Source organism: Lipotes vexillifer, unplaced genomic scaffold (genome assembly GCF_000442215.2).
Source record: "Lipotes vexillifer unplaced genomic scaffold, Lipotes_vexillifer_v1.1 scaffold496, whole genome shotgun sequence".
In the NCBI taxonomy this organism is placed as follows: domain Eukaryota; kingdom Metazoa; phylum Chordata; class Mammalia; order Artiodactyla; family Lipotidae; genus Lipotes; species Lipotes vexillifer.
In genome coordinates this window covers 1,753,709-1,773,731 of record NW_006786690.1, presented here as the reverse complement: position 1 = coordinate 1,773,731, position 20,023 = coordinate 1,753,709, and the positions used below count along the sequence as shown (strand labels likewise).

The 20,023-nt window shown below is 46.5% G+C and overlaps 1 protein-coding gene across 1 annotated transcript in view; it reads right to left on the bottom strand.

Annotated features, from left to right (window-relative positions):
* The window catches only part of PAFAH2 (platelet activating factor acetylhydrolase 2), a 31,142-nt gene extending 15,959 nt beyond the window's left edge, over positions 1 to 15,183 (bottom strand). Inside the window, exons 1-7 of the mRNA XM_007459131.1 lie at positions 15,040 to 15,183; positions 8,871 to 9,012; positions 7,762 to 7,915; positions 6,887 to 6,983; positions 2,813 to 2,881; positions 2,291 to 2,432; positions 1,232 to 1,345 (exon numbers count right to left, since the gene is read on the bottom strand). Of these exons, the coding sequence (XP_007459193.1) occupies positions 1,232 to 1,345; positions 2,291 to 2,432; positions 2,813 to 2,881; positions 6,887 to 6,983; positions 7,762 to 7,915; positions 8,871 to 8,960 (666 nt within the window). The 5' untranslated portion in view covers positions 8,961 to 9,012; positions 15,040 to 15,183. The remainder of the gene's footprint in view (positions 1 to 1,231; positions 1,346 to 2,290; positions 2,433 to 2,812; positions 2,882 to 6,886; positions 6,984 to 7,761; positions 7,916 to 8,870; positions 9,013 to 15,039) is intronic.
* Positions 15,184 to 20,023: the final 4,840 nt, after the last annotated feature.

The window sequence follows — 20,023 nt, the reverse complement described above, 5'->3', positions numbered from 1 at the left end:
AAAGCCCTCGCACAGAAACAAAGACCCAACACAGCAAAAATAAATTAATTAATTAATAAACTCCTAAAAAAAAAATCATGCCATAGAAAAATATTAACTGGAATAAGAAGACATTCATACTGTGACATTCATACTGTTTTGCTAAATGAAGAATAAGGCCACAAAACAGCTTGTATTAAATAGTAACATTATTGGTTTTTTGTTTTTTGGGGTTTTCTTTGCGGTATGCGGGCCTCTCACTGTTGTGGCTTCTCCTGTTGCGGAGCACAGGCTCCGGATGCGCAGGCTCAGCGGCCATGGCTCACGGGCCCAGCCGCTCTGCGGCATGTGGGATCTTCCCGGACCGGGGCACGAACCCGTGTCCCCTGCATCGGCAGGCGGACTCTCAACTACTGTGCCACCAGGGAAGCCCAACATTATTATTTTTAAAGAAATGCATCTTAAAAGAACTGGAAGGACAAACATCAAAACATCCAAAAATTCCGTTTCTTTTTCCTTCATGCTTTTGTGTGATTTCTTGGTCCTCTAAATAAAGCCTGAGCTACTTTTGAAATTACGGAGGAAAGGACTGGATAGGGGAGGAAAATGTGCCTTCATAGGCACCAAATTCCATGGAGCGGGACAGTTTCTCTCCTCCTGGGGGGTTCTTGGGATTCCTTTAAAGGCAGGAATGAGCCTGCAGTAGACAACAGATGTTGTATGGGGCTCCATAGCTCTGCCTTTGCGGAACAAACCATCACTCCCTCACCCATGCGGCTTCATGGGGCTGTCAGTCCTGGTGCTCAGGCACAGTGACTGGCCCGGAAGGGGCATGTGACCCAAGCAGGCCATGGCCTTTCCAGATTGCTGAAAGCTACCAGAGTTTCTTTTCCTTTTAGGTTTGGAGCTGAGTTGAGATGCAGGCTTGGAATATGCCAGCAACCACCTTTCTTGCCTAATGGAGAGAGTCTGGTGAGAATGAAGCCCATATACACAGAGTGGAGTTGAGCCAGGAGAAGGGAGAGAGTGCCAGAGCTTTGATGACAATGTTTGAGACCCTGGATCAGCCTGAAATGGACTGCTGGTTGGACTCATACAATGGCCTGAAGCCAATCTGGTTTTGGTCTTCCTACTTAGTTGGGCCAATAAATTCTCTTTTGGTTTAAGCTAGTGAGTTAGGCTTCTGTTATTTGCAAGCAAGAAAGTCTTGATGAATAAAATGTGCTCCAGGTCATACCAACTGCTGCCATACCTTCAAGGTCATCAGATCCAACCCGCCAGGCACGATGTTGAGGACAGTCTGCCCAGCAGCGGCCTCTTGCAGGACAGTTAACACCCTCAGGCACTCGCTTACCCTCTGATGCACCTGCAATAGACAGTGCCAGTGGGAGCTGGAATACTGCACAACCATCCAGCGGGGATCTTGCTCCCCTACAGAGCCGAGGAAGAACGCAGAGATGACGTGCCCACGCACATCTCATCCAGCACTGTGGTCCCCACACCCTGAGAAAGGCTTAGCTCCCTCACAGCCACACACATAAGCACCACCTAAGAGCACAACGAAGTCAGCCCTGCTGTTCAGACTCTCCCTACCTACCCATGGTACACAGGGCTATAATATGGGTATACAGTGTGCCATATGAAAGCACTTTGACAACAAAAGGACAAAAAAGTGTTCCTATCATCAACCCAGCACTGGATTCAACTTGCCCACTTATAGCACACGTCTATTGTTTTTGTCTGCCTAGCACTCACCTGCCCTTACTTCTCCTGTTAACCCTGACTTTTGAGGACTGCCCCTCCCCCCAAAAAATTTAGCAATGTATTTCGGATGGGAGCTTCGTATTTTGGTACTCCTCCCCAGCCTCGGAGTCTCTATCCAGGATTTTTCATCTTGCACCTTGGGGTAGAAGTTGGGGACAACCCCAAAACAGCCCTATTCTCTCAGATGGTGAGGGCAAACACGTGCAACCTCATAAGGTAAGCCAGTTAGCAGATGAGACCAACCAGCAGAGGGACAGAGATAAGAGTGAAAAACAAGTCCCAATGGCATTTGGGACTAGCAGTCTTGCCCTTCCCTTGTCTGCTTATATAAGCCAACCAATTCTCCTTTTTGCCTAACAAGCTTAAGTTGGGTTTCTGTCACTTGCAATTGTTAAGAGTCTTGATTAATACCTCATTTCTCTGATGTGACAAGCTCAGAACCACTATGACCAAGATTTCAAGAGAGGTTAGTTCAAAGTCTTCTTAGTGAGTGTTTTATAGGGAGGACAGGCTTAGTTACTCTCCCTCCCCACTGGCATAAGCCTACCTGGCAATTCCGAACATGGAATTCCTTCTCCCCTTCCTCAGTTTGACGGTGGGGTATCCATTCCTCCTCCAGTGACTTGCTGTTGGGCTGGTTCGCCTCTGGGGACTGCTTGCAGAAACAGGTTGCTGCAGCTGACCCATCCCTGCAATACATGTGCCACCAGAAACCAGAAGACACTTGGACTCATTTCTCCCCTTTACCAAATCCTCCTTTTCAGCCAAGACATTCTAGATTATCCTTTAGCTAATAGGGAAAAAGATCAGGGGCACACATAGGAGAGTAGAAAAAAAATGTGGATTTTGGAGACTGACCTGGGTTTGAACCCCAATTCAGCTATGTCACTTTCAGCAAGTTATTCAACATCTTTGAACCTTGGTTTCCTCACCTTTAAAATGAATATAACCCCTACCTTGCATAGTGTTGTGAGGACTAGAAATAATATATCTATAGGGAACTAGCCTATACCCTAGCCCACTGCAGGCACCCAACCCATGATGGTTCATTGTGACTGTCATCCCTCACCTGTGCTCTGGTACAGCAACCACAAAGCCATGGGAGGCCAGCTCCATGCAGAAGGCTGAATACAGTGTCCTAAAGATCCAGGAAGGAACCGAGAGAAGTGATCAAAAGAATGGCCTACCCTTAGCCCCTAGTCCAACCATGCTCTGCTAGTAGCCATCTCAAAAGATGGAATGAGGAAGTTTCATTTGCAGCAGCCCTTGCCCAGGAGCTTTTTCCAGCCAGCATACCCCTGCTCTCACCAAGGCTCCAGTGTCCTCCTCCAGGGAGCATGTGCAAGTCACTCCACTGTGTTTTTCAACCCCATACACTGACGCATCTCCTCCACCCCCAACTCCAATAGTTTGGCTACTTCAAACAATTGCATTCTTATTGTCTATATATTGTATGTCTCCCAAATTAGTTGGTAAGCTCCTTGAGGACAGGGACTCTGGCTATTTCTTTAATATGCAAATATGCATCTGAGATTTAACATGTGGGTTTTTTTGGTCTGTCCTCCAACTTTCTAGAAAAATATATGACAGACATTGCTAATTGCCTACTCCAAACACCTATTTTTCCCTTCCTCCTTAATAACAGAATCTAATTTTCAGCTGAAGACACTGTCATGCAAAAAAATATGACATTTCTCAGCCTCTCTGCAGCCAGGTTTATCTTTGTGATTAAGTTCTAGCCCAGCAATAGAAATATAATGCTATCCTCCTAAGTAATTTAAAACTTTCTAGTAGATATATTTTAAAAAGTAAAAAGAAACAGGTAGAATTAATTTTAATAATATATATTATTTAACCCAATATAGCCAAAACATCATTTGACCATATAATCAAAAATTTTAAATTAATGAAATATTTTATTACATTCTCTTTTTTTTTTCATATGAAGTCTTTGAAATCCAATGTGTGTTTTATACTTATAGCACATCTCAGTTTGGACCAGCCATATTTCAAATGTTCAATATGCACATGTGGTTAGAAGCTACCGATAATGGACAGAGCAGCTCTAGTCAATGGGATGTAAGCAGTTGTGTTATATAGAACTTTCAGGAGAGTTCTCCCTTCCTATTGCATAGACTGCGGATGTAATGGTTAGATCTAAAGCAGCCTGGGTCATGAGATACCCTTAGAAATAGAAGCTACACGTCTAGTTTTCTGACAGCTTTGTAGAGCTATCATATCAGCTCTGTCGACCTCTAGCTTTCTTTTTATGTGAGCAAAAAATAAATTTTATGTTATTTAGGTCACTATTGTTGGGGTTTTTCTGTGAAATACAACTTACTCAGATCCTAATTGATGCGGAAAGTCAGTGTCTTAGGTTTCTTTCCACCTTCTCACTTCTCTCAGGGAGGCAAACAACTGGACTTGAGAGCCAGAGATTTCTGATCCCTTCCCAGTTTAAACTGTAACTTTGGACAAGTCTGCCTTTCAGAGCCTGTTTGCTCATCTGTAAAATATGCATCCCCCTCCCCAAGTACCTCACAGGACTGTGTGGGAACCAAAGGAGACAGAGGCACATTACAAATGTGTAGGTAATGTTTAAATATATATACTCCTCCTTGGGATGGGAAGCCAGAGGTCTGTGACTCATGGGAAGGATTTCAGGTCCTGAATTAACCACAGATGCAACAAGAGGAAACCATGTCCCTTTACCTCCCTGCCCCTTTTCTTGGAATTTCACTATGGTTAATGAAGAGTATTTATAACTGATTCACCCCAGTTTATTGAGATCTGAGGCCTCAATACAGACTCTTAGTCCAAAAAGACCACTCTAAAGTCATGTGTTCACACGCTCTCTCTAAAAAATACCTGTCAGCTTAGGAAATAATATTTCTTAGCTTCTTTTCCCCACTAGACTACAATCTGAAAGCAGCGTCTCTATTTTATTCACTACTACAAACCCAACCCCAGCATAGCACACAGCAGGTACTAAATTTACTGAATAAGAAATCAACATTGAAAACCATGTTGGACTTCCCTGGTGGTGCAGTGGTTAAGAATCTGCCTGCCAAGGCAGGGGTCATGGGTTCAAGCCCTGGTCTGGGAAGATCCCACATGCCGCGGAGCAACTAAGTCCGTGCGCCACAACTACTGAGCCTGCGCTCTAGAGCCTGCAAGCCACAACTGCTGAGCCCATGTGCCACAACTACTGAAGCCCATGCACCTAGAGCCCGTACTCCACAACAAGAGAAGCCACCACAATGAGAAGCCCGCTCGCCACAACTAGAGAAAGCCCGTGAGCAGCCATGAAGACCCAACGCAGCCAAAAATAAAAATTAATTAATTAAAAAAAGAAAACCATCTTGCTGCCTTTCTAGCCTCATCTCCACATCTGCTCTCCACTTCCTGCCATGTGCTACAGTTATGTGAATCCATATTCAGTCTCCTCTAGTGGATGCAAATTCCTTGATTTGTTTATCTCTATTATGTCCCACCTTCTTTTCATGCCAAGGAGCTGGCACAGAGCAGGTGCTCAACAGATACCTGCTGAATGTATGGAACCTAGCAAAACATAAATATTCACTGGGAAACTACTATTTTCCAGGTAATGCCCTAGGCACTGGGAAAGATAGAAGACAGACATGGTCTCTGCCTTTGTGGAGCTTACAATCTAGTTAAAAAGACAGACATTAAAGAATAATCACATAAGTAATTAATTCATTACAATTATGTTAAGTATCGTGCTTATGAAAGCACACCATGGGAAAACTTAACCTAATATAATATAGGGGTCAGGATGGGTGTCCCTACGAAAGTGACACCCAAACTAAGATCCTGAAGGTAATTTGGAATTAGCCAGGCAAAAGACGAAAAGGAGGAAGAGGAAGAGAGAAGGAGAACAGCAAGTATCCCAGGCAAAGGGAACAGCCACAAAGCATAGCACAAATGAAATCCCTGAGGCAGAAAGTAACATAGTGCCTTTAGGGCTGTTTGTCTGGAGAGCTGGAGTAGGGCAAGTAGCAAGCAACAAGGCTGGAAACTTTGTCCTGGACCTGCATTCAGGTAAGCCAATGACAAGAGCTGAATTAAGTTCAAAGGGCCATTAAAAAGATCTAGATAGGGAAGTGACATTCATTCATTCATTCATTCAACAAATATTTATTGCGCATCTACAATATGCCAGGCACTGTTCTAGGTGCTGGAATGACAAGATCATATTTGGTTTTAAAATAGATCTGCCTGGCTACAGTGTAGACAATGGTTTGGGTGGGGGTGGGAGGTGTGAAAAGGCAAAAACAGATGTCTTTGTGTAACACTCTGGGACATAAACTAGACTTATACGTTGATGAATGAACATACAGAGAGAATATTCACAAGCTTAAATAAGAACGCATGTACCACAGTTATTAAGCTATGTATATAACACACCAAGGTGTAAAAATCAGAATTCATGGGGAGAGTTCTGAATGGATACTGACTTGTAAAACTTGGATCAGTGTTTCCCGAAATCTGGTGAAAGAGATCTTACAGTTCATCACCCCACGATCCTCCACGTAGAGAGACAGAGAGGAAAACTGACAGGCGTGTGCACCTATTAGGTGCCTGTCTGGGTCCTCATAACCCACACTGTGGGAGCAGCATTCCATTTGACAGATGAGGAAATGTAGGCTCAGAGAGTTCTACCACAGTCCCGAGCTCACAGAGTGCAGTGGTACGGTTGAGATTTACAGCTGAGGCTGCAAGTTCCACGGGAGCAGGAACGAGTCTGTCTTCCTCGTCACTACGCCAGTGCCCCAGGCCGAGGTGCCCTCAGTGTAGGTTGAATAAATGACTCTCTGACCATAAAGCTCAAGCTCCTTCTAGTACTTCTAGGCTGTTATAGAGGAAGAAAGCTAAAAGCAAGTATTTATATAAATGCTGGCACATGAGAAGCCAAGGATATAAAAGGCTCCACCTGGTGAAAGGGGCCTGGGGGAAGGCCTTCTAGAGAAGGTGGACCCAGTGCCTTGGGATGAAGCACATGGTAGATAAGAAAACTGACAAATGGAAATATGCGTTTCCCTGCCCTTTGAGAATAAGCTAAGACTCAGCAGCTGCAACCAGGCAAGGAATATGACAAGGTCTGGGGCAGAGCAGCTCTTACCTGAAGGCTCCCAGGCCATGGGAGAAGATGATCAAGGGGTATCCAGAGTCCTTTGTCTTAAAGGGGCCATTCCAGCTAACAGGCAGGCGACAAGATCCTAGCAGAGACAAGGGCTATAGAATCTCTGGCTGAATGCGAAGGGCAGCCTGGGCACAGGTGTGATGAGGACATGTGGCCCTCCTTTCAGGAGAACCACCTTTTGCCCGAGCAGCCCAGGACAATCAATCACCTATTCTTTCCCCTTTTCTCCCCTAGGGAGCATAAACACAACAGAAAATGGGCAGATAAATCCAAAGGGGAGGTACTGAACAACTTACAGAGTAAGTCCCTGAGATGCCAAGGCAGTGGGTAGAGTTCCTAACAGTGGGGCCTTTGGGGAAAGGGGATGATTCAATGTCATCTGACCCAGAAGAGGGAGGAGCTAGAGAGGCAACTGCAGGAGACAGTATGCTCCTTGGCAGTTAAGAATGTTTCTTTGATCTACACTATAGCTGGCACAGAGTGGAATTAATACGTGCTGGATAAATGAGTAATAGCCACCACCCATGGAACACATTCTATATCCCAAGCACTGCACTAGAGTACATGTTTTACATATGTCCCACACTATAACCCTGCAAAAGTATCAGATATTCAGACACATTTTTAAGTAACTTGCCCAAGCCCCACAATAAATGATAAAGTCTGGATTCGAATCCAAGACAGTCTAACTCTATAACCAAAGCTCTTATGTACATAATTCTCTCCAACTCTCCATACCACAATGGCTAATGGATGCCCCACTACAAAAGGGCTGGGCAATGCAAACTGTAATGTACTGTGCCTGCCTTGGGATCTCCTAGGAACATAATCAAGCAGCTGGGAGAGAATCTTACCCACAACCAGGTTGAACAGCAAACCTCCCCAGCGCTTATTAAACTTCAGGTAATCAGCCAGGCCAGTGCAGTACTCATAGCGGGGAATCCACAGGGGCTGCTCTGTGGTATCTTCTGCCTCTTGGCAGGGGTAGAAGAGTCGAAAGAAGCTCCCCTGTAAGGAAGAAAAGAGAGCAGCTGCTCAGAGCAAGACGCCCAAGCACGGCTAGATTTCCCAACAGACACATTCAGCGGGTGTTTGGGGCACCAGCAAAGCACCAAAACAGGGAAACTTTACCTTCAATTCATATACCTGAATTTTGTATTCAGAAAATCCAGAAAGAAGCAACTTTATGTTTAGCATACATGTAAGGCTTATGTCATTTCAAACAGCCAACTGTATTTTGAATTACATCTGAGGGGTACTACAATATTCCCAATGCTTGAGATATCAAAAGATTTAAATCTGGCCCTGAGCCCAGGCCTGGAGGAGTCCCAGGAGCGAAGGATTAGCCCTCATGCTGAATGGGGTGGCATTGGTGTGTCACCCAGGACAATCCTCCAGGCTGACCCCTGGGAAGCACACACATTTTACATGGGAGTAAGTGAGAGGTTACCGGGAAGTATGTGCCTCTCACAAGGGAGGGGGGAGTTCAAGGGCCAGCAGAGAATAACCTAGGAACTGATGGAGGGAAAGTCCCGAACCAAAGTACCAGAGGGAAATAGACGAAGGCAGGAGAGGAGAAAAAGGAGACTGTCTTCCTACCCGGGTCAGGGAGTCAAAGGTCAATGGCACATGGTCCACTGCTCTTCCTCTCATACACTCAGATTAAGATGAGATCCAAAACCTTTCCAGGATCAGGCATCTGCTCTCAAGACATCTGAGAGCTACCTTTGAAGCTAGAGGCCCCATTTCCTCTGAGCCAGAAAAAGAACCCATAATCTCTCATCTATTGAGATGCTTCTAATTGGAAAGAGGAAGAAAAAGGTCAGGAAAAAGAGACCTAGGGGCTCTACAACCAAATCCAGACCAGCTCTCAGTTTCCCCCGACCTGGAATTGCAGCATCAGACTCACTATCGATAAGTCCCGTGCAGACAGAAGCAGTGGAGACGTGCTGGAGACACTTACCTGGAGACTCTGACCCTCCATCACATCCCCACAGCCTACGAGGTGGGATCCCGTGACAGGTGGAAAGCCCACGGACTGGTTGACCCCCATTTCATCACCAGTTGAACTGAACAACGACTTGGGCCGTGGCTGAACTTGATGGCTGGAGGGTGGAACACAGAACAGCCTCTTGCTGGTTTCCTCTCAGCTTCCTGTTGCTTATTCGTGTCATCTGCCACCCCTATCCACCCCTCCTTATCACCCCTCCTTCCCGCCGGTGACTCAGTCAATCTTCCACATCATCCGCTTTGCTACACTGCCTTTACTAAGGTTTAGGGGCTGCTTTTTCTGTTGTTGGTGGTGGAGAGGTAAGGGGATGGTCATGAAAAGGAAAGAGAGCCTCCACACTCTTCAAAACCCACTAACAAGTGTTTATCCGATTATGTGCCCAGCACAGCAGTAACTGCTGCATAGACTATAACACAGACCTTGTCCTCATGAAGCTAAGAATAACAATTACTACCATCAATTATTTACTCTGTGTCAGCACTGAACTAAGCTTTTTACATACATTGCGTCATTTCATTCTCTCAATAACTGTCTGAGGGTTAGACCCTGTTTTACAGATGAGGAAACTAAGGCATGAAGAGGTTGAATAACTTCCCCAAGTCACACTGCTTCTAGGTGGCAAACTCGGGTCTGTCTAATCCAGACCTGAGCTCCTAACCCTCACTGATCCTGTTCATGGGGAGACTCAGTTACATATATACAAAATCACTGACCGAAGCTATTATTATAAAGGCACTTATGCTGGGCCTTGAAATGTAAGGAAGATTTTAGAGGCAGGGGAGAAGGAAAGCATTTCTAGAAAGGACATAATGTAAGAGCAGAAAGGGGCAGAGATACGGAAGAGTATAACGTGGGCAGGAAATCAAACAGGAGCCTTCAACATGGCAGGTGTGCATGCTCTGCCTAGAAAACATTCCTGTAACTTGGCTGCTTCTTAAGTTGGGGTTAGTGCCACTGCTCTCCGTCCCTCTTCAATCACATCATCACAGCAGCATCACGCTTACTCTGTGCCAGGAACTACACCAAGTGCTTTACATACATATATTATTTAATTAAATCCTTACAACAATCCTCTGGGATACGTATTATTATCTCATCTTACAGATAAGGAAACTGATGCTTAATAAAGTTAGGTAATTTACCCAAGAACATATAGCTAGCAGAGCCAGAATTTGATCATGGGCAGTGTGGCTGTGACAGTGGAGAATGTGATCAAACTTCTTGATATCCACTCTATCCTGCCCTCCTACACAGAAGCCTTGTGATTTGGGTGGGGCTGATACCTCACTAACTGCTAGAGTTGGGCCAATCATCCCTTGGTATCCCCATCAGTATCCAGATGAAGAGTGGGCTCATGACATAAGTTGGTCCAACCAGAGTAAAGCCCAGGACTTTGGTTTGATGGTTGAGGGTGGAAAAGTTCTTTCTTGTTTTGAGCTAGAGTGATGTGCGGATATGAAGCCTTGAACTGTTGCAGCCACTCTACTACCTTGTGGATGAAGCTACTTGTGGAGGATGGCAGAGCTGAGAGAATCATAAAGAAATACAGTCATATTTGTGAAGACTTTAAGAACCTCTGGATTAGATTGTACCTGAAACCTGACCCAGTCCTAGACCTTCTAGTTACAAGAGCCAATAAATCCCCTTTTTTATTTAAACCAACTGGGTTTAGATTCTATTGCTTGAACCAAAAGCACCTAAACAGATACACTGAGTCCTGAGCCACATTTTCAGTCATTACATTATTCTGCTTTCTTTAAGATGCTCTGGGATGGATCAGAAAGTTCAGGTCAAAGCATGCCTAGGCAAGAAGAGAACTTAGAGATCATTTCTCCTCACAATCATCCTCTGCACCACCACCCCCCTCAGCCCAGTATATAAATGAGATTTACTGATGAAGACATCAAGGTTAAGAGGTTATGAGAGCTGCTCAAGAGGTTAAGTGAGCTGCTCAAGATCACCAGAACTATTATAACACATAGATCTCCTCACTGCCAACTTGCAATTGTCTGATCTAATGGAAAACCCCAGACAACCAATAATACTAATGTCATTCTATTAAACTTTGGAAGATAATAAGTGATATTCTTTCTACTACAGATTTCTTCATTTTGTTTCTCTGAAGCAGATTTTAAAATAAACCTAATTCATTTTAAAAAGAAGCTAAGCCCCTGATGCAGTCAGTGGACTATTCAGCCAAAAGGAAGCTGAACGTGTGCTGCTTAGTCTCAGACCCTGACCTTTTCCCCTTGAGGGCAAATGTACAGAGGACCCATGGCAGGTTGGGAGGGGGCACAGGACATAGCACTCACATGACAATGAAGCAGCGGCAAGTTCTCACTGCCATAAAAGCGGGTCAGACAAAATACTGTGGGAGTTCCAAGAAGCAAGAGCTCCTTTAGCTTGGAAGTGGAGGGCAGGGGAAGATGGGAAGATTGACTTTCGAGTAGAAGAATGTGTGAGCAAAGGCACAGAGGTGAGAAAGCACACTTGAGAAACCTCGAGAAGTTCGTGATGGATGCAAGGTGAGAAAGGACGATGTGACCAGATTTGGAGGGTAGCAGTCCCTCAAGTGCTAGGCTAAGGAGTTGGAATCTACTCTGGAAATGAGGTCGTGGACATGGGAGATATAAACTCTGAGAGATCCAAGTTTGAGGCCCAGCTCCTTCGCTGCCTAGCTTTCTTACCTTGGGCAAGTTACCTGATCACTCTAAGCCTGATTCCCCATCTGTACAATGGGAATGCTACCCATCCTCATAAGGTTGCTATGGAGAAAAAATGAAATAATGCATTTAAAGCACCTAGTGTAGTACCTGGCTCTTAGGAGGTATCCAGGAAATATTTGTTGATTGTGTGAAAAGTAGAAACAATAGGATCTGGCAACTAAGTGGATCTGGGGAGTTATGGGAGAGGGAAGATGAGTCAGGTTTCAAGACTGGGTGACCAGAATGATAGTAGCTTCTTATAGGAAGAGGTGTTGGTCTTAACCCGAACAGAGAACACTACGTGAGATAGGAATCAGGATGAGGGCACTTGAGAACAACCAAACAGAAGGGAAGCAGAACTCTCTGGCAGTCCTGGAAAGTTTCTGGGAAGGTCATCAACTAAATTAAATTTGGAAATAAATAAAAACTAAAGAAGCTAATTGGCCAGAGTGAGGCTAACATGAAAATGAATCTGCATTCCCTGGGCTCATACTGACTGATGCACAAGTAGAATGGGAAGATCGGAAAATCTGACTTGCAAATTTTGCCTAAGAAACATCCACACCGAGCATCCAGAGTTATTTCTAATAAATGCCGTGGAATTCGCCAAGGAAATCAGCCCAGGTGTCTCTAACCTTCTTTGGCTCACCTTATCTAAACAATTTGCGGTGGTGCCTGCCTAAAGGCCTCTCTACCCATCCAAACCTGTCCCAAGCATCAAAGCCCAGTGAAATCTCTGGTCCTCTGTGAAGCTTTCCAAGTCCTTCCAACCGTCCCTCCTCAACTCTGAGTACTGTCTGCCTCCCTCACCTGATAACCAATCACAGGCTGTCTCAGGACAGCTCTTGAATTAGTACGTATTCTAGCAGTTTTCAATCAGTAACTTGCCTCCAGTAAGTGGTCCACGTAGAATCTAGATCAGAAGTTCCTGAATCTATTATCACAATCAACTGGAAAACTTTTCAAAACTATAGGTTTTAGGGCCCCCATTGCCAGAGGTCAATTAGTTTATAAAGCTTCCCAGGCTTTCTGATCCCCAAGGTTCAAGAACTTCTGGTCCAGATGGTACCCAGGATTTTTCTTTTATTCAGACGTGTGCATGCAGCAAATATTTACTGAGTGTATATAGTATTCCAGTCCACCATTTTCATATTAATGAAATGATAATGACTGTGATACCACTTGGTTTAATCCCCATGGCCACCTAGAAGCATGTTCCTGCCAGTTACTAGGCTTAATGCAGTGCCCTGCATATAACTGGTCTCAACAGTCAGTTTATCCAATGAATGCTATTTAATTTTTTACACATGTATGCCTTATCTCTTCAGATATACTACAGAGGTAGGCTGTGTTTTACATTTCTTTGGAGTCCAAACCATGTCTCCTCATGCTTTCTCCACATAGTAGGGACCCCAAAAATGCTTCCTTTATTTGGCTTTGATTTAAACCCTCTCAATTCTTTAATCTCTGTCTTTTTGATCTAAAAATTAGGCTATATGGCATAGTGGGGGGAAAAAAGGCTTAGGTGACAGTCTGAACTCCACCTCCATCACTTAATTGGCTGTGTGACCTTGAGCAAGGTCCTTCAATTCTAAGCCTCTGATAACTTCTCCACATGATAGAAATAATAAATCACTCATGAAGCTGCTGATGAGGATTACATGAATGTATGTAAAGCCCCTGACATATAGAAGGTACTATAATCATAACAAACTACATGACCTCTCTCAGCCTAAGTTCCCTATAAGTAAAATGAGGACACTTCATAAGTGAAAATTAATAAGAAAAGTGATATTGCCTAAGGCCTGGTACATTTTAAGTGCTCATAAAATGCTAGGAATTAATGAACAATGCTATGTTTCTCTTTCCTCATACCCAGGTAAGCTTTTTTTTTTTCTGGGATTTTTGTCGTTTTCTGGATTAAACCCTTTGACAAAATGGTTTCTTTCCTCCTGGCCTTTTAGAGTCTGAGACACCCCTCCCAAAACCAGCGTCTACTAAACAGGCCCAGAAGAGCCCAGAGGGAACGGATAGGGCTTACACTGCAGCTGTCCATCTCCTGCTGGGGCCCCGTTTCCAGTGTTCAGGGACCACCCTTCTGCCAGCTGTGTGGACTTTTCATCACTGGCTATTTCAGGACAGAGTCCAAGACAAGCACTTCTCCGGGGTTTCCTTCCAGACAAAGCTCTCTGGAGTCTTAAAGCTCATTAGTTTGTGGTCTCTGGGGAAGTGAGGAACTAACATTCTGCTCTCAGAGAATGGAGACACCAAGTGCTTAAGGGGCAGGTTTGAGCAACAAGGGGACAGAGCTATAAAAGGAGCCAAGATAAGAGTTTTTCAGAGCATTAATAATTATAGTAAAAATAATCTCTCGCTTGTGGAGGTTTTACAGTTTATAAAGCACTTTCACACGTATTAGCTTATTGGCTCCACAACACTGCCTCAAGCTAAGACGGAGAGAGCAATTGTCATCTCCATTTCGAATTATGGGTTGGCCAAAAAGTTCGTTCGGATTTTTCCGTAAGATGGTAAGGAAAACCTGAACGAACTTTTTGGCCAACTCAATAGTAGCTGAAGAGAGTGAGTCCCAGAGAGGCTGTATGATCTGCCTAGGGTCACACAGCGAGAGAGCTGCAGAGCTGGAATAAAACACAGGTCTGCTGACTTCCAGTCCTGGGCACTTCTGTGGATTGTGAAGAAGGAATGGCGACCCTTCTTTCACTAGTATGAAAACCAGGAAACTGAGGGTAAGAGTGAAGCACATAGGGCCTTCCCTGGTGGCGCAGTGGTTGAGGGTCCGCCTGCCGATGCAGGAAACACGGGTTCGTGCCCCGACGACTGTGGTTATCAGATAACTGACTAAAGATTGAACCACCACGGGGCTTCCCTGGTGGCGCAGTGGTTGGGAGTCCGCCTGCCAATGCAGGGGACGTGGGTTTGTGCCCCGGTCCGGGAGGATCCCAGATGCCACGGAGCTGCTGGGCCCGTGAGCCACGGCCGCTGAGCTTGCGCGTCCAGAACCTGTGCTCCACAACTGGAGAGGCCACAACAGTGAGAGGCCTGCGTACCGCAAAAAAAAAAAAAAAAAAGAGTGAAGCACATAAAAAGTGTGGAGCACAAAGAAGGCCACGTTTCAGAGAGGTGATGCCGTGGGCTCGGGGTGGGGCTGTGGGCTCCGAACGAGAGAGCTCACCGTGGAATTCCAGGGGCGCCGGGAGTGAAAGCGCAAGATGATAGTGGAAGAATAAAGGGTGAGGGCGGATATTGGAGGTGTCTCAGTAGGAAACAGAAAAGATAAAAGACTAATGTGGATTAGTCTGGGATTGAGACGAGAAACCCCCGCAAACCGATCTGGAACGTGAACAAGTCTGCAGACCACTCAGTCCAGAATAGAAGCTTTCTCCAGTCAAACTTACCCAGTCAAGTTGACCTCTCAGAAGCAACCCAAATGGTCAACTCGACGGAAACGAGAAACTGCCCAGGAGCCAGTGGCCCTTTGGTAGTTGTAGTTTCCAGAACTCGAAATTAGCGCTTAAAACCATTTTCCGCCTCTCTGTCCGGAACTATAACTTCCGAGGTGCACCGCGCAAGATGGCACATTACGACCCGCCCCCCAGGACTACAATTCCCAGAGCTCTACAAGGCCCTTCGTCTTGGTGTGAAACCGCCCAAGGCCCGGAATGCGGCCCGATTCCTCCCCCTGGTGGTCGAGGAGCCGCCACCACGATTACAAAGCCCGAGCGGAGGGTTACTGCTTATAGTCCCGGTTAGTAACACTCCGCCTCACCGTTCCCCAAATAATTCCTGGGCGTGCCTGGAGATAAACTGGGTTTCGCTTTATTCTCAGGGCCGTGAGGAGGTCTGAGCTTGTTTGGTTTGGTTTTGTTTTGTTGGGTTTTTTTGCGGTACGCGGGCCTCTCACTGTTGTGGCCTCTCCCGTTGCGGAGCACAGGCTCCGGACGCGCAGGCTCAGAGGCCATGGCTCACGGGCCCAGCCGCTTCGTGGAATGTGGGATCTTCCCGGACTGGGGCACGAACCCGTGTTCCCTGCATCGGCAGGCGGACTCTCAACCACTGCGCCACCAGGGAAGCCCGGGAGCTTGTTTTGTGTTCTCCACGTTGTGCTTCCAGTGAGAGTATAAGACTGATCATTCAAATTAAGGGCGCATTTCCCACCAACCTTACCTGTTGACACTTGTGGTATTCCATTGTCCTTCAGAAACTCATGGCCAAGAACTGAGAGGAACCTGAGAGATTCCTCCCCGCCCCTCCGGCCCCAGCCGCTCCATCCATCCTCACTTTGCTGACACTGTGCTGATTCTTAGGGACACACTGGTGAACAAGTTACTGTCCCTAAGCTTGAAAGAATTCACAATCCAGCGGAGGATTCCGACAGATGAAGAATTACACGGTGATACGAGCTCTAATGGGGAAGACGCGAGGGGTTATAGGAGCCTTCTTGAAAGGCAGCACCTGCCCAGGCTTGGGAGAAATGGGACGGTGTCTTCAAGGTTTCTTGGAGATCTTAGAGAAATGTTAAAATTGAGAACTGAAGGAATAGGACTTAGCCAGGAGTACGGGGAGTATGAAGAATGTTTTACACTCTGGCTGGAGCACAGAGTGTGAGGGATGGGATAGAGAGGCACACCTGAGGAGGGAGGCAGGACCACATCCTCAGGAGTCTTGTAAACTTCCATAAGAACACTGGATCATCCTGGCAGCTCAAAAACTTTCAAAAGGGCTTCCCTGGTGGCGCAGTGGTTGAGAAGCCGCCTGCCGATGCAGGGGACACGGGTTCGTGCCCCGGTCCGGGAGGATCCCACATGCCGCGGGGCGGCTAGGCCCGTGAGCCACGGCTGCTGAGCCTGCGTGTCCGGAGCCTGTGCTCCGCAGCGGGAGACGCCGCAACAGTGAGAGGCCCGCGTACCAACAACAACAACAAAAAAAACTTTCAAAGGCTTCCTACTACCTGCTGAATGAGGTCCCAACTTCTCAGCTTGGCATTCAACGTCCTCCCCAAACTGCACCCCCCACCCATCACCACCACGTACTCTGAAGTGTTGCTCCTGGTGTTCTCTGACAGGAATCGCCTTTCTTCGGCCCTGCCCCGCCCCCAGGTACGGTCACCTCCTCACCAGTCTCAAGATGTAGCAGGTTCTCATTGTTACCTCCACACTCTTTTTTTTTTTTTTTTTGATGGCTATTAGGCCTCTTTATTTGGCTGAAAAACATTTGAAGCGTGATTTTTTTTGCAGTACGCGGGCCTCTCACTGCCGTGGCCTCTCCCGTTGCGGAGCACAGGCTCAGCAGCCATGGCTCACGGGCCTAGCCGCTCCGCGGCATGTGGGATCTTCTTGGACCCGGCATGAACCCGTGTCCCCTGCATCGGCAGGCGGACTCTCAACCACTGCGCCACCAGGAAAGCCCATGCTTCAGGCTTCTTTAGACCCTCCTCTCCTCTTGACACTGTCACCACCACCATCCTTCCAGGAACCAAGATAAAGTCATCAGGAGAGAGTGATGGCAGCACCGCGTGTGGTAATCAAGCCTCAAATTTAATTAAAGCTGTGGTTGGTGGTGGTGACGGCAGAACATAAAAAGCTTAGTGCAGATCAGAGATGGTTCTCTGGCTAATTAATCAGTGCTCTGCAGCTGGCCCAGAATGCCCAGGACTAACTAGAGTCCCTGGTCCTGAGAGGGACAGCTGGAGTTTGTTTCTCTGTCTCCTACTCCCAGACTAGGCCATACTGGGGATGTTTGCTGGCCAGCTAAGTTTTAAACTTCCCAGGGACAGGTATGTCACAGCCTCCTTTACCTCCTTTGTCACTGTTAGGAAGATCTACCTTGGGCCCAGACTCCTGTTGCAAAATAAAATACTTGAGTTCAATTGCATTTCATTCCAATCTAGTCTTTTTGGGGATAAACAACCCAAACGCTTTAAGTTTTCAGCAAGTGGTTGATTTTCCAGGCTTTCATTATAGATCCCATCCTCCAACAGTTCAAGGATCTCTTCTGGTTAGCTACCATCCCACTCCAGCCTTTACCTTGTTGCTAAGTTACTTTAAGTTGGCATATGAGTGACCAGCTTTGGATTTCCTTTTCTCCCCACTACATGCTGAAGTTGGTGGACGACACTTTTTAAAATCAAGCTGTAATGTGCATACAACAAAGTGTGTGAAGTGCACTAATACTAACTGTCCAGCTCAACCTTTTTAAAAAAAAAAAACATTTGATATAGCCATCACCTAGTTTGAAATGTAGAACATTTCCAATGCTCCCAAAAGTTTGTCTCATGCCTCTTCTCTGTTTTCAATCACTCACCCCCCCAGAGGGAGCCACTGTTTTTTGTTTCCTATCGTCTCATTGGGACCCAGTTGGAGTGTGGGTGAATCCTCTTTTAACATCCTGTTAGCAGGTAGAGTGTATATGCTTAATAAAGATCAAGAACAATAACTGTCCTACTCTATTATTGTTACTATAATAACAGTAATAAGCGCTAGAAATCAAGCAGTGAATAGAGAGATTAATTCCCTACCCACATGGTACTTTCATTCTATTGAGGGGAGACATAATAAGCCAGCATATAACCAAGATAATTGCATACCATTAAGTGCTCGAAAGGAAATAAGATGCTTTGATGGAGAATAAAAGGAGTGAGCTACTCTCAGTAGGATGGCCAGGGAAGGATTCTCTGAGGAGCTGGCATCTGAGCTGAGCCCAATCTACCACTGGGCTCAGCTGCCCAAATACCTCCCATTTCTTGATTATCTACTATGTATCAGACATGTCATTAGGAACTTCCAAATCCTTTACCTCATTTAGTCCTCCTGGGAAGTATGTCATATTCTTTCTATTTTTCAGACAAGAAAACAGAGGCTCAAAGAGGTAGTGGCAGACAATGTGGATACCAGCCTCATAGCCCCTCATCCCTTCTCTGAGCCCCCGGTGTGGTGGTTTCCAGCAACTGAGAGCCTCTGTACTCAAAGCCCTGCTTGTGTCTGCTTCCTTGCCCAAGGGCTGTCTTAGGCATCTATGAACCAGGAAGGGAGAGGCATGTGCTACCCACCCCAAGGGCAACCTTCGGCCATCATGGAAGTTGATGACTCCCCATCCTTAGATAGGATGATTCTGAGGTGCATTTCACACTGTCTCTTGAGTTTCCATGGGGAGTTGAACCCAGCTACTCACAGCAGCAAGCTGCACATTAATGCTCCCCTCCCTGTGTCTTCTCCATGCTATAACTTCTGCTTCTTGAAATCACCTCCCAAATAGACTACGAGCACCCAAGTCTCAGGGTCTGCTTTTGGGGGAACTCAAGCCACCCCCTTGCTCCAAGCACAGAAAAGTGCTTGGGGACATAACATTCTCGAACTGTGCCACGCCCTGTCACCCTCTATGCCTTTGCAACTGCTGTCTCCTTTGCCGAAACATGTGTTGAATCCGTTGCGGTCCATCCAATGTCCATGACACTCCATCCCTGCTACCCTCCACCTGATGAACTCCAGCTGCTAGTGTCCAGCACTGGTAAGAATCACGTTTGTGCCAAGTGCTTGGCAAACCCTATCTTGCTCAGTTGACACAGAGATTCTGAGACATCGGTAGTACCATTCCTGATTTGCGGGTCAGGAAACAGATTCACAGAAGCCAGGAGACCTACCCAAGTTTTATAGTTAAAAACTGGCAAAGCCAAGCCAAAGGGAATTCCCTGGAAGTCCAGTGGTTAGGACTCCGCACTTCCACTGCAGGGGGCACAGGTTCGATCCCTGGCTGGGGAGCTAGGATCCCACAAGCCACACAGCATGGCTGAAAAATTAATAAACAAAAATTTTAAATCCAGGACCAAAATGCAGATCTACTGCCTTAACCCTTGGCTGGAGAGAAAGGATAGGAATCGGGGTCTCTAGAGTTGTTCCAGCATTTCCCCTCTCAGAGAGGGGCCTAAATAAACAGCTGAGGGATGCCCCCCCACCCCGACCCCGAGGTAGTCACCAGAGCCTCAGCTGGGAGGAGCAGAGACTATGGAGCCCAGAGGAAGGAGGCCAGGTTGAGGGGGCTTCCTACAAACAAAGAGACTGAACATCCTGCCCACCTGCCCCTGGGAGGGGAAAACTGATGAAGGCATTACTCTTTCTATTTTCTGGCTCCTTCCATGGCTTTGGGAGTTTACTTGGCCTTGGCAATGGCCTGCTTCTCAGAATCTCTCATCAAAAATGATTCTCGGCAGCTTCCCTGGTGGCGCAGTGGTTGAGAATCCGCCTGCCGATGCAGGGAACACGGGTTCGTGCCCCGGTCCGGGAAGATCGCACATGCCGTGGAGCGGCTAGGACCGTGAGCCATGGCCACTGAGCCTGCGCATTCGGAGCCTGTGCTCTGCAACGGGAGAAGCCACAACAGTGAGAG